General features: G+C 41.1%; 2 protein-coding genes across 4 annotated transcripts; both read right to left on the bottom strand.

Annotated features, from left to right (window-relative positions):
* Window positions 1–189: 189 nt before the first annotated feature.
* On the bottom strand, window positions 190–6,104 carry ikbip (IKBKB interacting protein). 2 transcript variants are annotated; one of them, XM_019258016.2, is made up of 4 exons: window positions 4,939–6,087; window positions 4,725–4,842; window positions 1,706–1,927; window positions 190–1,320 (listed from the first exon to the last, which is right to left on the bottom strand). In XM_019258016.2, the coding sequence occupies exons 1-4, from the start codon at window positions 5,121–5,123 to the stop codon at window positions 754–756; spliced, it is 1,092 nt and encodes a 363-aa protein (XP_019113561.1). In that variant the 5' UTR covers window positions 5,124–6,087; the 3' UTR covers window positions 190–753. The 2 variants fall into 2 exon arrangements, with proteins under 2 accessions (XP_019113561.1, XP_019113560.1); XM_019258015.2 differs by lacking the exons at window positions 190–1,320; window positions 1,706–1,927 and adding an exon at window positions 2,069–3,524 and having other exon boundaries at window positions 4,939–6,104.
* Window positions 6,105–6,565: 461 nt separating this feature from the next.
* Window positions 6,566–15,483, bottom strand: arfgap3 (ADP-ribosylation factor GTPase activating protein 3). 2 transcript variants are annotated; one of them, XM_019275246.2, is made up of 16 exons: window positions 15,267–15,483; window positions 13,440–13,558; window positions 12,884–12,956; window positions 12,639–12,770; window positions 12,467–12,547; window positions 12,277–12,370; window positions 12,137–12,196; window positions 12,016–12,062; window positions 11,783–11,925; window positions 11,573–11,704; window positions 11,346–11,471; window positions 10,967–11,116; window positions 10,517–10,634; window positions 9,773–9,860; window positions 8,871–8,995; window positions 6,566–8,781 (listed from the first exon to the last, which is right to left on the bottom strand). In XM_019275246.2, the coding sequence occupies exons 1-16, from the start codon at window positions 15,333–15,335 to the stop codon at window positions 8,764–8,766; spliced, it is 1,575 nt and encodes a 524-aa protein (XP_019130791.1). In that variant the 5' UTR covers window positions 15,336–15,483; the 3' UTR covers window positions 6,566–8,763. The 2 variants fall into 2 exon arrangements, with proteins under 2 accessions (XP_019130791.1, XP_019130792.1); XM_019275247.2 differs by lacking the exon at window positions 12,137–12,196.
* Window positions 15,484–16,109: the final 626 nt, after the last annotated feature.

The following is a 16,109-nucleotide window of genomic DNA, read 5'->3' on the forward strand; positions in this document are numbered from 1 at the left end:
GTAGAAGAAGACTTAAAAGGGTCAAAACTCTTTACAAAAAACTTCATTGTGAGATCGATGCGTTTGTCTTGTGTCCTTCATCCCAACAACAAGCACAAATAAGCTTTCTAAAAGTCTTGTTGGAGGTGTTTTAAATAAATAGTTTGACATTTCGGAAGGTCCGCTAACTTTCTTTCTTCCTGCGGTTCAGAGGTCAATTTCGATAACAGACTGATGTCTGTGTGCTAAATTTAAATTAGGCTCACTAACATGTTAATCTTGATTTTTGTAATATATTTTTGGAGAAGGGAAATGGTATGCAGCAAAGAGACACAGGTCGGATTCGAACCCTGGGCCGCTTGCAGCAAACGCTGGGTCTTCATACATGGGGCATAATCTTGTGTTTAATGCCTCAATATGATACAGAAATGTCACTGTTACAGCCTCTGGAAATTAAATATTTGCATGTGGGATCAGAATCAGATCACAATATCAAAACAACCAGGTGAAGATTTAAATATAGTTGGACAGGAAGGAAACAATTTCAAATGTTACAACCTTGAGAAATGCCGACAAACCAGCTGCCAGATTGTTCACATTCATACTTCTTAACAGGGTGACGGTAACCAGCTTTGTGCTTTGAGGCAGGCAAAGTTTAGTTTTTATTTAATTTGTAATAAAAAAAAAGGTTTATTTCAAGCAGTAGTATGACAGTTGACAAAAAAAGCCCAAAGGTGATCGGTCTCCACTCGTCTGAGGTCGTCGAAGTGTCGCTCATGTTGGCCTGTGCGTCTCTCCGATGTCGGATAAATCAGCGATGTCACTAACCCGTTTACTCGTAACACTTAAATCTCCCTCGACTGCAGTGAGGTTGGCCAGTGTCTGTCTAAGCTCTGCGATCTCCTGCTCTCTCTTTGTGAGATCTTCTGCCAGTCTTCCTATCCGCAGAGTCAGGTCGGACAGCTGAGGCTCGAACGCGCCAAAGTCCCTCTTAATGGCGGCGACTTTTGGTTTGAGGTCACTGGCGAAGGTCACCGTTCTTATCAGGCGAGCTCTGCTGCTCTCCAGCTCCCTCAGCCGCTCAGAGATCTGTTTGTCAGCGGCGGCGAGTTCAGGGATGCGTTTGCGGAGCTTCTCGATGGCCTGAGTGTTGCTTTCGGACGCAGCCCGGAGATTTCCGACTCTGTCGATGCTGCCGGCCAGCACGTCCCCGATGCGTTTGACCATGCTGTGCTCCACCTGGGTCGTCTTGTCCTCCAGCTCGCCCACCTGAGTGAGCAGAGACTCCAGCTCAGACTGCAGGCCGTCCATCCTGCGCACGTCTGTCCGCACTGACCCCACCTACAGGGGGGACACAGAAGAACAGAGGCTGAGATTAAATTTTGATGCTTGATGGTCTATCTTCTACATGCACTAAAGATAATAATGCATAAACATTTTAGACTATATTTTGGATGTTGCGTTGAATTTCATGTCTGGAGTACCACTGCACCATGACGCCCAAGATCAAATTATAATTTTATTAATGATTTGAGCAGACATGACACACATTTGCTAGTTGCAGCTACTCAGATGTGAGGATTTGAAGCTTACGTGATCGTAAAGTGAATATGTTTGAATTTTGCACTGTTGATTGGACAAAACAAGACATCTTTAGATGTGAAGATGATGATATTTTATAGACAAATTGATTGAGAGTGTGGCCCTAAACAAAATCTGACATTACCTTGTAGGAAAAGTCCTTTGCGATGGCTGAAGTCCGTTCCTCGATCTGTCCCACGGCGTCTCTCAGTGCGGTCAGGCTGGTCTGAAGCTGAGTTCGTTTCTCCGTCAGCCCAGAGGCCCACTCCTTCAGCCGGCTCACGTCCTGCTCGAAAGCCTCCAGCTGAGGCTGCAGAGCCCCACGCTGAGCCCCGAGACCCTCCAGCATCGGCTGGATGCTCTCACACTGCAACAGGACATAACGTGGATTGAAACACAGGCACTCATGCAAGATTTCAGGTTAATTCCCAAAAGGAGAGAAACTAGTGATTGAAACAAGATGATTAAACATGAAAAAATGAGACATCTTCAATAAAAAAAACGTGATTTTATTAAATAAGTTTAGTGATGAAATGAAAAACATGAAGCGTTATTATGAATCTACAAATGCTATCCCTGTACCAAATCTATTTCTTGATGAATCCATTATTCCAAGGGTCTAAAATGAGTAAAAAAATGTCACAAATATGTCAAACAACTGCTCGTTTTTACCTAAAAAAAAACTGATGAAAACCGAAAAATATTCAATTTGCTATTAAATAACACAAAGAAAAGGAGCAAATTTGTTAAATTCATTGTCACATCAAAATTATATTGTACATTGCTGTATAACTGTGTCACTGCAAATGGCTGCCTTGAGAGTAGTGGAGCATGTTTCATACAGTTACAAAAGAAACGTGTCACTCGTGCATGTGTCAATATTTGACAGATATAATTAATTACATTCTTGATTGTACTTAAAAACAGTGCATGTATACCAGCGTTCATGTGGAAATCGAGGACAGTGCCAATTTTAAGACGTAGAGTTGAGGTACACGTTAACAAAAACATTAATACTGATCTTTAAAAGCAAAAAGTACGACTAAAAAACAGTGACATCATCCAGCGAGGTCATTATAAAGGGGTTGAGTTGTCTCATCGTCTTCCCACGGTTCCTCCTCCACCTCCTCATCGTCTTTCCATCCTTCTTCCTCCTGAGTGTCGGAGTCGCCCTGGTTGTCAACCCTATTCTCCCTCAGCACCATGGCGAGTTCACGGACCGCCTCTTTCACCACCGACAGCTCGTTCTTCATCTTGAGGATGCTGTTTTGAGCCTGCAGGGTGTCCAGCTCCTGTCTTATCTGGAGGATTTCATTAAGCGCTTTCAGCATGCTGTCCTCGGTCCCAAACACCTGCAACGTCACCTCCTCCAGACGCTTCTCCGCCCCGTTCAGATCGGACCCCAGCCTCAGGATGGAGCGCACGGCCTCCTCTACCTGAGGCAGGTGCTCTTCACACATGAGCGCCCGGGGAATGTGCTCCTGGAGCTCAGAGCTCATCTCAGCCTCCCTCTTGTTCAGGCTGCTGATCGCCTCCTCCAGGTTGTGGATCTGCTTGGTGTTCCAGTCCAGGTGACTCTGCGCTCGCTTGGTGTCGTCCTCCTCTGCTCGCTCCATAGCTCGGGCGTTCCTCTTTGTGCTGTCCTCCAGCTCATCCAACCTCTTCGCCAGAGACCGGGTCCTCCGCTCCGCCTCGTTCACCCGCTCGGTGGCTAGGGTGTGAGCTTCCCGGGATTCGGCCTTGAGGGAGGTCAGGTCAGAGGTGATGGCGGCCAGGCGCTCCTGCCACGTCTCCGTCACGTTGAGGAAGTGGGCGTTGACCGTCTGCAGGTCACGGGAGGCGGAGTTCTCGTCGGCCTGCATCACCATGACAGCAGCGTGGAGGGTGGAGATGTCCTGCTGGAGACGTGTTGCCAAGGAGACGGTGGAGAGCGCCTCCTGGAGGTCATCCTCAGAGGCGGCAAGCTGCAGCCGCAACACAAAACAGGAGGGCTGTTTCTGTGGGAGCTCTACGGTCCTCAGCATTTATATATAACAGATACAGCAGGAAACAAAGCGCATGCGGACAGGAAACTTCAGCATGCAGGCGGCTTTATAAAACGTAAGGCAAGTGGTTCATTATTGTTTTGACTTGTGGCCTCTTAGAATAAATCTGCAGGTTGTCGCAGGTTCCTTTTATAAGCTGTACGGTATTTTTACGCCACCGGGTTGTTCCACTTTATTCATTTTTATGGTGCTTAACAGGTAAAACCATCCAGAATTTCACAATAAAAGCAAAGATACAAGACAAATTACAGCTAAAATATGATTTCCCTTCTCACTAAACCAAATCACAGTCTACTTCTTGTAGTTCTTAAACTTTAAAGTGAAATACTTCTTCGAGTTAAACTTAAAGGTGCGGTGTGTGAGTGAGTTTACATATTGCAACCAACTGAATACTTTTTCTAAGCAAGAAAAACAAGCGTGCTAAAACTATGGTATAAAAGTCTCATACACCCTTCTTATTTTCAAGTGATTATAAACTAATAAAAACGTCAATTTCTGCCAATAAAACCTCGTAGATCTCACACACTGGACGGGGAAAAAAACATTTTAACTTATATTTAGATTGAGCTGATGGTTTGAGTTTTATTTGCGTACACTTTGAAATATCTGAGATTTCAGCATCCTGCCTAATACAACTGGGATGAATGGGATTTAATATGATAATAATAATAAATATGAGTCTTAACTTCTAAAAAGTATGGAAGCCCAAAGCGGCCATACATTTTATTTCCTCCGTTTTCTTGAGTTAATTTTATTTGTTTTCTCATTATCTTGAAATAACAAATGTTTCCCCGAGATCATTTTCTCGAGATCTTCATGCAGGAAACATCATTCAGCGTAGGGAAGGAAAACAGCATTTGTTATTTCAAGATAGTGACAAAAATAACTCACAAGAAAACAGAGGAAATAAAATAAATGTATGACTGCTTAGGGCTTCCATAGACACATTACAACTAAACTCCTATTTCCAGTGTTTGCCCCAGTTACTGTGAATAATCTGCACTTTATGCAGGGCTCACTGGGCTTTCATTGTGTTTGTAATTTGGGTGAAAGGACCCTTTAAAAGTTCCACCCACCAAAAAAAAAAACAGCTGTTCCCATCCTACAAATCAAACGTACCTTTTTAGAGACCTTCAGGACTTCTTCCTCCATGTCGAACAGACTTGAAGCCTTTCCGTGTAACAATCTGTACTTTTCTTCAATGTCAGAAAACCTCTCATTCTGCTGCAGCACCACCCTGAAACCAAAGCAGACATTAAAAACAATAATAAAGCATCACAAGACGAAATAAAAACATAAAATCACATATGCTTTCTAGTTTTTGTGCACTCACCAACTCAGAGCTGCGCACGCAGCAAGCGACAATAAACACAAAATACTTCTAACATCCAAACTTTGATTGTTTCCAGCTTCAGTCTTCACTTTATGGGCTTCATCTTTGCCGTTTGCAGCCGAAGCTCCGGATCCTTCATCACTTTGTTTTGGGCTCTTCTTCCTCTGTTTTACCTCAGTAGGCATTTTTAGCACACTGGCACACTTTTTAAAAAAAAGGCCTAACAGTTAAAACTAAAGTCTAAACAGCTATACTGTCACATGAAACAGTCCTTTCTCAGATAAATGCATAATGCAGGACACTAACATCACGTTATAAAGTCTAATTAAAGGCTGTGTTTGAGTATTTTCCGCTGTAACGACTCTTTTCCTTTACGCAGATCCTTAAGGAAAATGACGCGTTCAAGCGCTCCTCGGGAAGCTCGTAAATACGAACACTTACTAACACGAATTGCTTAGTTAAGAACAGTAAAACTTTACCTATAAACAAACATAACATTTGGATATAACATGTTACCTTCTACACAAAGTGAAATAAGGGTTATAGATAGAAATTTTAGTCGTGTATGTAAATTGCTTCAATCCGAACACTCCAAATTCCGACATCATATGAGGTGCTTTGAACGCCTCGCCTAGCCACGTAAGCGGCTTGTCCTGAAGGTGGCCATGCTGGATTAATGATGCAGTTAATCGATTAATTAGCAACAATTTTAGAGAATCGATTAATCATTTAAAGGTGCAGTGTGTCAGATTTAAAGGGTTTATTCACAGAATATGGCAGAAATTTAATATAATATGCATAATTGTGTTTTAATTAGTGTATATCTATTCCCTAAATCTATTTACTTCTCCCCAGCAACATATTCCAGCTCCTCCTGGGGGATCCTGAGGCGTTCCCAGGTTACATGGGATATGTAGTCCCCTCCAGAGGTTTCTAGGTCTGCCCAAGGATCTCCTCCCAGTTGGATGTGCACATAATGCCTCCAAAAGAAGGCACCCAGGAGGCGTCACCTCAGCTCCTCGGCCTCTTTCTGAGGGTGGCTGAGCCCGGCCACTCGACCACTTGTATCCGCAATCTCATTTTTTCCGTCACTACCCCACAGCTCATGACCAGAGGTGAGGGTGGACTCTGCCTTTCGCCTCAGCTCCCTCTTCCAGACCAATCCGCTGGTCCATCTCACCCTCCCATTTTCCCATCACTTGTGAAGAAGACCCTGTGTATCGGCCTTTTATTTACAGATACTGCGGGTCCTCTTCCATGGAGTCGCCATGTTTCTACAGTAGCTCAGAGCGGACAAAGTGACTGACTGACTTTACTCTGCTTGCTGGCTTAGTAAAGGCCACCCTAGCTTCTCCTAGGGAGGGGTGAGTTTAGTGTAATCGGAAATTTCACAACCAGATAGTGCCAAGTAATTTATTAAACAACAAAATATTAAAAAAAAACCTTCTGATTCTCTGTTTTATATCATGCAAATGAAATATTGTTTAAATGAAATATACATTTCAAGATGTCAACTTGGACTTTGTGAAACTGTGATCGACACATTCAGTCAAATTAATCAGCTAATCAAACGAAGACGAACACATATTTCTGTGCAGTGCAGGAACAAAGTGAGCAGACAGAGAGCTTAAGCACAGGCCATTTATTTGGCATGTTTCCAAAAATCTTACAGAGTGTCAAAATAAGTCAAAACTTGATTATCAGTAGCTTTTCTATAAATGGTAATTCAAAGCTCTATACGACATTGTACGTCGCAGGTCTCAACCTAAGTGTACATCTTTTATATTTTTTTATTTTCAACAGTTATTATTTAATGGTCGGATTCCAGCTTTGTTGTCTTCCATGCAAATGACACGAGCTACCATTCTTCTGTAACAATTAACAATATTTAAAACAGGAAAAGACACGAACAAACAATCTTACAAAGATCAAAAAAACAAAATACAAAAAAAGTCTAACATGGACGCAAATGTTCAAATTGCAGTACGGTACATTCAAGCAAAAGCTGCCACGTGCAATTTTTCTAACAAATTATGTGCAAGGAAGGGGTAACCAGAGGACTCCACGATATTGCAATACGAGGGCGAGCGTTAATCGGAGATCTTTGGACTAAGGCATAGAGTGATGGAGTAAACAAATATTTGGTCATCTACAACGTTCACCTCGCCCTCTTCTTTTAGCGTTTCATATTTGACAACTCAAACTCCTGAGAAGCTTAAACAGTACAGAAATTGCTCAGTAATGTAATCATCCTGTTCCCGATCAGTCGTCCCTTAACTGCACGATTCAATATCTGAAGTAGCTTTTTTTTTTTTAGCATCATGGCAAACTAGATCTAAATGCTAAAGCACAAGCCGTAGTTCGGATATCAAGCTGCTCTTCTATTGCTTTTAAATGTCAAATACAGCATCACGTGTAGTGCTACTTGTGCCCAATTACTAGCTCTGTTATCTTTGACTTGAAAAATTAAAGATCTGGAACCTTGGCAGTCGGTTAAAGCAACAACAACAAAAAAAAAGAACTTTAAAGGCTTTAAAGGGATTGTTTGTTGTGAAGTTTGTTGCTGTACGGTGAGGCCTTAAAGCTACAAAGAGGTCCCACCGCATCAGCAACTTCTGGCCTTCAACTTTAAATTAAATATCAAAAAGGGGGCAGTGTAGAGTCAACAAAGACGTCTAAAACACAACCTCCAACAGAAAGCAGCTACAAAAAATAACCAAAAGACACCCCTCTAAATTCATTTCATCTACAGGTTACATTATTGACCATATTTATCTATTACGTCGTCTTAAAGTGACTAAAAAAATCGAAGCAACTGGATTGAGAAAATCCCACAGAACATAAACGCGTAGTGCAACTCGTTCGAATGTTGATTGCCGATCTGCTTTTTTTTAAAAGTAATGGACTCAAAGCAGCTCTTTAGAAACCTGCGACAGCTACAACAAAATCCACATCGACACCTTCAGTGCCTGGCTGTCCAGCGGCTCGCTACAGCTTCATGCTGAACGGACAGATTTGAGATTGGGATCGATCTCCTCATCTAACTGGCATATATCCCGAAATGTTGAACTTTTGCATTAAGCTTAAACTCTTTAATAGCCGCTCAGGCTTCGTGCCTTCTTGCACGGCCTACGAAAAACAAAAGTGTTCTCCAGATAATGAAGCTTATGTGCTAATGAGGCCAATTTCAAACCTACACAGCTCCTAATGTATGCGATTAAGAAACTAAATGTCTGGTCCCCCATGGCCTCTTTATCAGGTTTTGGTCCTGTCTGTGGAAGAGCTAACATAAGTGCACTTTGGGGAGACTGGAAAGGACACTTCCAAGAAAAAAAAAAAAAAAGCAAAAAGCAAAACACCACAGTACAGAGTGCATGTGATGAGCGAGAGTATGAAATAAAAACTGAATTACCGCTTACATTTCATTTTTTGACCTCATCAACTAAAGGAATGAAAAAGCAAATCCTCCCTTCATAACACCATAAACCTTCTTAAATTGCTACATACAGCATTTGTAATATTTAAATCCCCAAACCTCAAAGCAAAAAAAGTAATAAACCGCAAACTATTCTTCATGACTAAACTATACACATAAATCTCCCTTGAAGATGTCTGCAGGGGAACATAATTCCTCTGAATATTGTGCTCCCATCATCTTGATTCTCTTGTATATACATTATCCAATAAAAAAACTAGATATAGATGTATACAGGCGTTATTTTGGGGGTACACTTTGACTAATTTCTCTCCCCATGATCTGAAACTTATCTGTTAAACAGAGGACGACTGAGAGCGTGCTGAATCCACGAGGAGACACACCGTGACTCAGGTACTGTAGTGATCCTGCAACAAAGAAAACAAGACATATTATTAAAACTTGAATTTATGTGACAAAACGATCTTGTTTCAAGTGTGTTTATTAATTGACCCACCTGAATTGAGCTAACTACGCCGCTGGCCATGACGGAGAGTTTCCCCGCGACTGAGCGCACTCCAAGTCTGAGCTGGGACATGTCAGGAGCGCTGGGCAGCACGTTGGTCAGACGGTACGAACTCGCTGCATGAACAAGAGCAAACGTAAAGAGTCGAGATCAACTCATACTCACAGATCTGTCCTTAAGTGGCACACGTGATCAATTAAAGAGAATTAAGGATGTTTCTTGTGTTTTCTTTGCAATTTGCTGAGGTTCAACCTTTCGTTTCTTGTTTTTAATTTATGATCAACTGCAACATTTGAGATGTTCCCAGGAGAGCCTCACAGTCTCTGAACACAGTGTGTAATTTCTGCCGCTCAGTGTCTCAAAACAACAACAAGAAAAAATGTAGTTTGATGACATTCAAGTATCGTGGGATCATGGGAGTTGCTCTTTCTGAGATGACTCATGTTCACGGACCAGATAATGTATTAGAGTTTTATTCATGTCAACGTTTAGTCATGAACATCCTTCTCTGCACTTTACAGTGTTACAGTGTACAGGTTAATATTTTCTCAGCTAAGTCAAGAGACACTTTGATTTAGTGTGAAATAGAACTGCTCGGATGGCACATAGTTGGTCTTACTCCTGGGGAAAAGGCGGCCTTTTATAGGAATTCAGGGATTATGCTGATGATTAAATCCTCATACAAAATCGTCATTCATCAAGTTGAAATGAGCAATTTTTTGCAGTGAACAGTTTGATAAACCTGACTGAATTTATGATGAGAACACCCTGAGTTTTTAAGGAATTGCACATAGATTTATTCATATTCATTCGAACCACAAATTTAAATGTTAAGTCTATCAAACTTTGAATTGTTTCTGTAAAGGCAGCGATGTTGCGCAGCACCCACTTACCGGTCTGTTTCTTTGGATCATCAAAGAGATCTGCTGAGCTTATCGAGGAGCTCCCAGCAAATCTTTCCAGTTGTGTTTTGGCCTCGTACTAAAAAAACAACAACAGAAAAACAGATTTAATTGTTTTCAGCAGCTCTGATTATGTGATATATCATAATCAGCATGGAAGAAAATGTTTTAGGAGTTTAGTATGTAAAAATAAAGTTTTTGCGAATGAATTCTTAGTTACAGAATGTTTTATTGTTGGTGCAGGAGGTGTAAAAAGGACTTTCAAATATTTCTATAAATCACTCTTTGAAACATATAAACTATTTAAGTATTTAAGTATTTTTTTTACTAATTATTAACATTATATTATTCACATTATTGTTACATTGATGCTCTTTTCAAGCTCGCAGTAGTATTAGTAATCGATAGTGCTTCGTGGTGCTGCAGGGCTGGCTTTCTCTTAGGGTCGACCACATTTCAGTCAATCAGGTTTGATTATACTCGTGTCCTGGGTGATACTCGTCGGGGTTAGGCAAGATTTTCATGCATCTGTTTCAGGTCAGGCCCGAAAGTTCAGATCCTGAATATCAACAACTGCCAACAATCTAGAGCACTTGTTTAAAGTTTTATGTGTCTATATGTACACATGAAAGTGACCATCCACAATAAAAAACACACACAGTGTGAATGTGAACTCTACATAAATACAGTATACACAACACGTGGAGAGAGTAGATGTACGCTGTGATCGTGTACCTCAGAGTTATCTTGTTTTCCAAAGTACATGTCAGAGGAGATGGCTTTCACGTCTCCAAACTTTGACCGAGCTTCTCCCGTGTCCGTGACCGGTTCTGGTTTTCTTCTGGATGTGGACCTGATAACAAATCATGAAAACAATTATTAGATAATAAAAAGACATTTCATCATCATCATCACCTTATTTCAGCCATGCTTGAAAAACAAACCTGACATTCATGTATGAATGTTGCATCACTTCATCTCACATTATAACCTCAACACATCCGATAAACTTTTATTTAGTTAAAATTTTAGTTAGTATAGTTAAAAGTTAGTTTTAGTTGAAATTTGCTCGAAATCACTAAACAGAAATTTGAAAACAAGATAAAACAACGATGCAATCATAAATTAATTCCTACAGTTTCAATCAAAGACAGTGAACAGCGCGTTTCATTAAAAACATCCTACTTGTCACTCAGCGATGACATGCTGGTTATGAAGAAGTCTGGCTCCGGCTTCTTGCTCTCCTTCATCCAGCCTCCTCCATCACCTCTGTCATCCCACCGGGAGGAGAAATTATCGGAGGTTTCTACTTGATCATCATACCGGGTCATGACCCTAAATATAAAAAACCCCAAAACATATTCAGATACGGTATCAATACTGCAAAGCAGTGTAGGAATACTGACATTAACTCACATTTATTAAACTGAATTTAATTTAAAAATTCTTTGTGTGACTTGCAAATTCACACACAGATCATAAACATACCAGTAATAATATTAATAATACAAGTAATAGACTGGAAGTAATGATCGTTTTTGGTTGTATATTTTCATTATCGGACCTGGAGCTGAAGGACGCATCATCATCGTTGTCCTCAGTGAACCGTCGTCCTTTGGTGGACTTTGTCCCTGTTGGATTCTCCTGCTGGATGATGTGCATGTCCGACGTGACAGAGTGAGACACTCCGCTACAGAGCGATAAAGAGAGCAGCATAAAAACAGAGATATGATTTTAAAATCAGCTCCAGGATAAAGAGCATCAGTCTCTTCGTCATTACCACCGTCATACCTCCTCATGCCTAGACCCATGCCCAGTCTCTCAGCTTGCTCCTTCTTCTTCCCCTCTAAACCCTTCAACTTCTTCTCCTCCATTTTCCTCTGCTGCTCGAGATCTTTACAGGCCAGTCGCAGGGATGGGGCGCTGAGGAGGGAGAGGGTAGATGAGCTAACACAAACACACAATTTACAGACCATAAAAAGATAAGATATAAAGACGCACATGGACTCCTCAGGTTCAAAACTCTTCTTGCCAGCATCTACGTTCTCCCGGAGCTTGTCGGCAGCTTGAGCCTTCTTCTCCAGCTCTGAGAAGCTCTTGCTGCTGACCTTCTGAGCGCCCAGTCCACCCTTCTTAGAGGCCAACTAGAAGCAGTTTACAAAACAGACTATGAATGCAAACTTTGTAACGTGTTGTGTCCAACCAGAGTTCAGGATAATACAGTGAGCACGTACAGTTTTCTTGGCAGCCACTGGTTTCTTCTTAAGTAGAGAGGAAACATCTGGAGGGATTAAAGGACAGTGAAGTTACACCTCCTGCAGTCTTTTATCATAAACATGAAGAAAATAAACAAACCTGGATTTGCTTTTGGAGAAACACTCAGCATTTCCACACTGGGACCCTCCTCTGGATTACCTGAAAGGTTTGTGATGAGCCACATAAATGCTACTGAGATAAATACAACTAGTGTGTGTTCCCATTTTCTTTCTGAATACCGTTTTTGTCTTCCTCTTTTTCCTCGGTTGACGGTTTCTCTGATGCTGAGGAGCTGAGACTCATTTTGGCCATGTTCAGATCATCAGGAGGAGCCTGAAGCAGACACACATGGTGAAATTACTCATCCCACATCACTGCATAGATATCCAAGAAGCACATATGTCGATAACAGCAAGCACACTCCTGTACCTGTGAATGCAGACTGAAGAAATCCACCTGCTTGTCGCCTGGCGATGTCGGAGAGAGAGGAGCCTGACTGTCGAGCCACAGCTGTACGAAGAAGAGCAGTGAAACTGATACATATAGATATAATCCATACAAACTGTGACGCAAACTGCATGTGAAGAAACATCCGTGTTACCTCAGTGCCGTGGCGTCTGGTGGCTTGCGTGGCTAAAGTCTTTATCTTCTCTCTGTACAGCTGAGCGGCTCGGCTGTTGTACTTGGCATTGGCCGTGTTGGTTGTGCAGCCATGTTGACTGAAAAATGCAATCTGCCAAAGGAAGGTCAGAACAGATACAGAGACGCAGACGGGAAGAGTTCAGTTAAACTGTGCGTCACCCCAAATGCTGATAGCGTGCTGATATTCTGCCTTCAGGTACTGACCGCACTCGCGTTTCCTCCGACTTGCATAGATCTCAGCTGAAACCACGACCAATTAAAATCCAGCTCGGTGGACCTGTGGACAACAACAATGTCGGGATCTGATGTCACTTAGTGGTTTTAACGCGTATTCACGCATCTCAGGTTACATAATAAATAAGTACAGGATCATATTACCCAGCTACCGGGGGCTTAGATCTCATTTTGTTTGTCGCATTAGAGTTTTGGGGACTTTTTGAGCCTTTATTTGATAAAAAACAGCTGAGGAGTGACAGTAAAGTGGGAAGATGACACTCACAGGTCGTGGTAAGGACTGAGCGTTTGTACACAGGACACATGCTCTACCAGGTGAGCTAGTAGAGGGCATTTCTGATTTGTTGTCACTATATAATAACCAGAAAACAGTCTGATGCTCCCAGGGCTTAAAATGAAGATAGAAAAAAGGGGTCGCGTTCGATCGCAACCTTTGCCCCCTAAAGTTTGAAATAATTCACCTTTCACTATTAGATTAAATGAAATTGTTATATCCTATCTCTTTTGTATTTCTTTTTTGACTTACCTGATAAAGGACAGGTGCACGCCAAGAGACCTGTGTGTCCCAGAGCAGTCTATACACAGGAATACGCCGTAGGTGATGCTGGCCCAGCTGGGGTTTTTAACCGAGCAGTCAAAGCAAACCTAAAAGCAGTGGAGAAAATTAAGATTTTAAAATAAAAACTCATGTTTTTTTCCAGACACATAACACATACATATACATATACAACCACTGAGGCTTCAAACTGTGCCCCAAAAGCGCGTAGAACCGTCTAACCGTAACATAAAATACCAGATCCTTTTGCCTTTGTAACTTGTGATGCCTCGACTCAACTTTGCAATTGTAGTAGTAAATTCAATCAGACGTACACCCCACCCTTCTTTAAGACAAGACACCAGCTCCTCTTTGTCCTCTTGTAACGTAATAGTTAAATCAATCAACGGACAAAAGGGTGTGGAAACACTTCACACCTTTCACCGCTCGCGTGTTGAAACGACCTTTTCTTTGCAAAGAAAATAAAAACCTTGTCAGCCGGCTCTTATTTCTGGTTCTTATTTCCACAACAGGTATTAAATACACAATAAAGTATAATACAGAAATGACATAAGTAAAGTTAAAAGAAATACAAACGGGGGAGAATAAATACAAAACCAACCATACACTGATCCTATTCACAAGTGTGCAATACACATAAATCAGAAAGTGGTCAATCTGCTCCCAAATGAGCTGCAGAGGGGTACTTATAGGTCACCCACCAAACCAGACAAGTCTTTATTCGAAAGAAAATTTCTAAAAGGGCCGCAGATTTTATCAAAAATGGGTTGTTTACCTTTGATTGCATAGGTAATCTTTTCTAAAAAAGGGCAGAGTTGTCGTTAGTTCAGAAAGACATTTACCTCCCAGATAGCAAATATTTTGGCTGTATTACGGCATACATTTGGCATTTTTGGCTGTATTACGGCATACATTTGGCATTTTTGGCTTTCTTTTGGCATTAAGAAAGCCTTTTGGCTTAGCTGTGGCATGATTAGGATTATCCATAATAGATAAGGAGGCGCCAGCAATATATGGCTGAGTTTATGGCATTGCCAGAAGACTGGGCACGAGCGGGAACAGCTGATTTGGGACATTTATGGCTATATTTTGGAAGTCCGCAATTTGTTTTGGGTGAATTTTGGCTCCCTTTTGGTTTGATTTTGGCTTTTCCCAATTTGGGCCATTTATGGCCCAGACATCCACCTATAACCTTTCCAAAATGACAAGCCAGATATCATTGGTCTATCCTTGGTCTATCCACCTCTTTCCAAACTAATGCAATGAAAACAGGCCTATATCTAATATAAAAAATAATCTAAAAACACATGTCTTTTAATAAAGCAGATGATGTCTCTTCTTCCTCCTCCTTGTTAAAAGTCCATAAGTCCAAACACAATAAAAAAACAGAGACGTGGAAGCAAACATGTGATTGATTCAAACAGCTGTTGTTGGATTTCGCAATGAAATTAACTCTTTGTGGTGAAGCTACAACAAAATAAACACACTTAGTTTGTGCTTATCGTGCAGGATGCATTTTAAATAAATAAAGACGCTTAAATAAAATAAAGAGGAGGGATGACAAACCTAAACAAACAGCTGTCAACATGTAGCCAGCTAGGCTGCTAACGCTGACAGTTTATATCCTGCTTTAAATGTCACACCACCACAAACACACAACATGTTTGTCAACAACCTAAATATTAACGACTAATAACCACAAACAGTCACGCTCAGTTAAAGTTAAGTTACAGTTTTTTTTTTCTCCGTCGACGTGTCAGATATTCAGTCAGGCTAATGTAACTTCCTCGTCCTCACCTTGTTCGTCGGAACCGAGCGGAGCCGCTTGAAAATAGCAGAGATGTCCTGCTTGCTCGGCTCTGACATTGTTGCGCGTTTTGTTTGATAATAATAAACAACCTGGTTAGAAGAAAGAAGAAGAAGAAGAAGAAGCTGTTATTCCTCAATAAGACAAAAAAAAACCGAGTGCGACACGTCAGTTAGGACAACATCATGCTCGCGCTCTGATTGGATAAAAGTCACCCGTGGTTGTGTTATTGTAGCAAGGGCTTCTGGGTAATGTAGTTGTTGTAGTTGTGTTTTCCATTGATTTAACAGCAGCTGTGTCCAAACTTCTTCTTAAACAGGGACAAATGTGACAATGTGAAGATGCCCAGGGGGCCAATACTACTAATACATTTTCACATTGACTGATAGACTGGATGTGTTGTTTTTGTGCAATGTGTGTATGTGCTATGCGTTTTTGTTGGTTTTGTGTAATGTGTTACATGTATATGCTGCTGGACACCTTAATTTCCTCAATCAATAAAGTATATCTATCTATCTATCTATCTATCTATCTATCTATCTATCTATCTCACACTCTATCAACACTGAAGATTTTTCACAAAAAGTCAACGTCACTTGAATCTCCATGTTTTAATTCTTTCACTTCTTGTTAAAATGTCAAGTTACGGGAGAGCATTTTAGTGACTTTATTTTGAAAATATATTACAAGTTCTAGCAATAAAATCAAAGCCAAGTATGCCGTCGCATACATGCGCATACTTAAATCTGCACATTCTTAAATCTGCACATTCTTAAATCTGCACATTCTACTTTAGTACTTTTTGTAAATATGTACACTTGTGTTTCCCTCCT

Source organism: Larimichthys crocea, chromosome XX (genome assembly GCF_000972845.2).
Source record: "Larimichthys crocea isolate SSNF chromosome XX, L_crocea_2.0, whole genome shotgun sequence".
Taxonomy (NCBI): Eukaryota; Metazoa; Chordata; class Actinopteri; family Sciaenidae; genus Larimichthys; species Larimichthys crocea.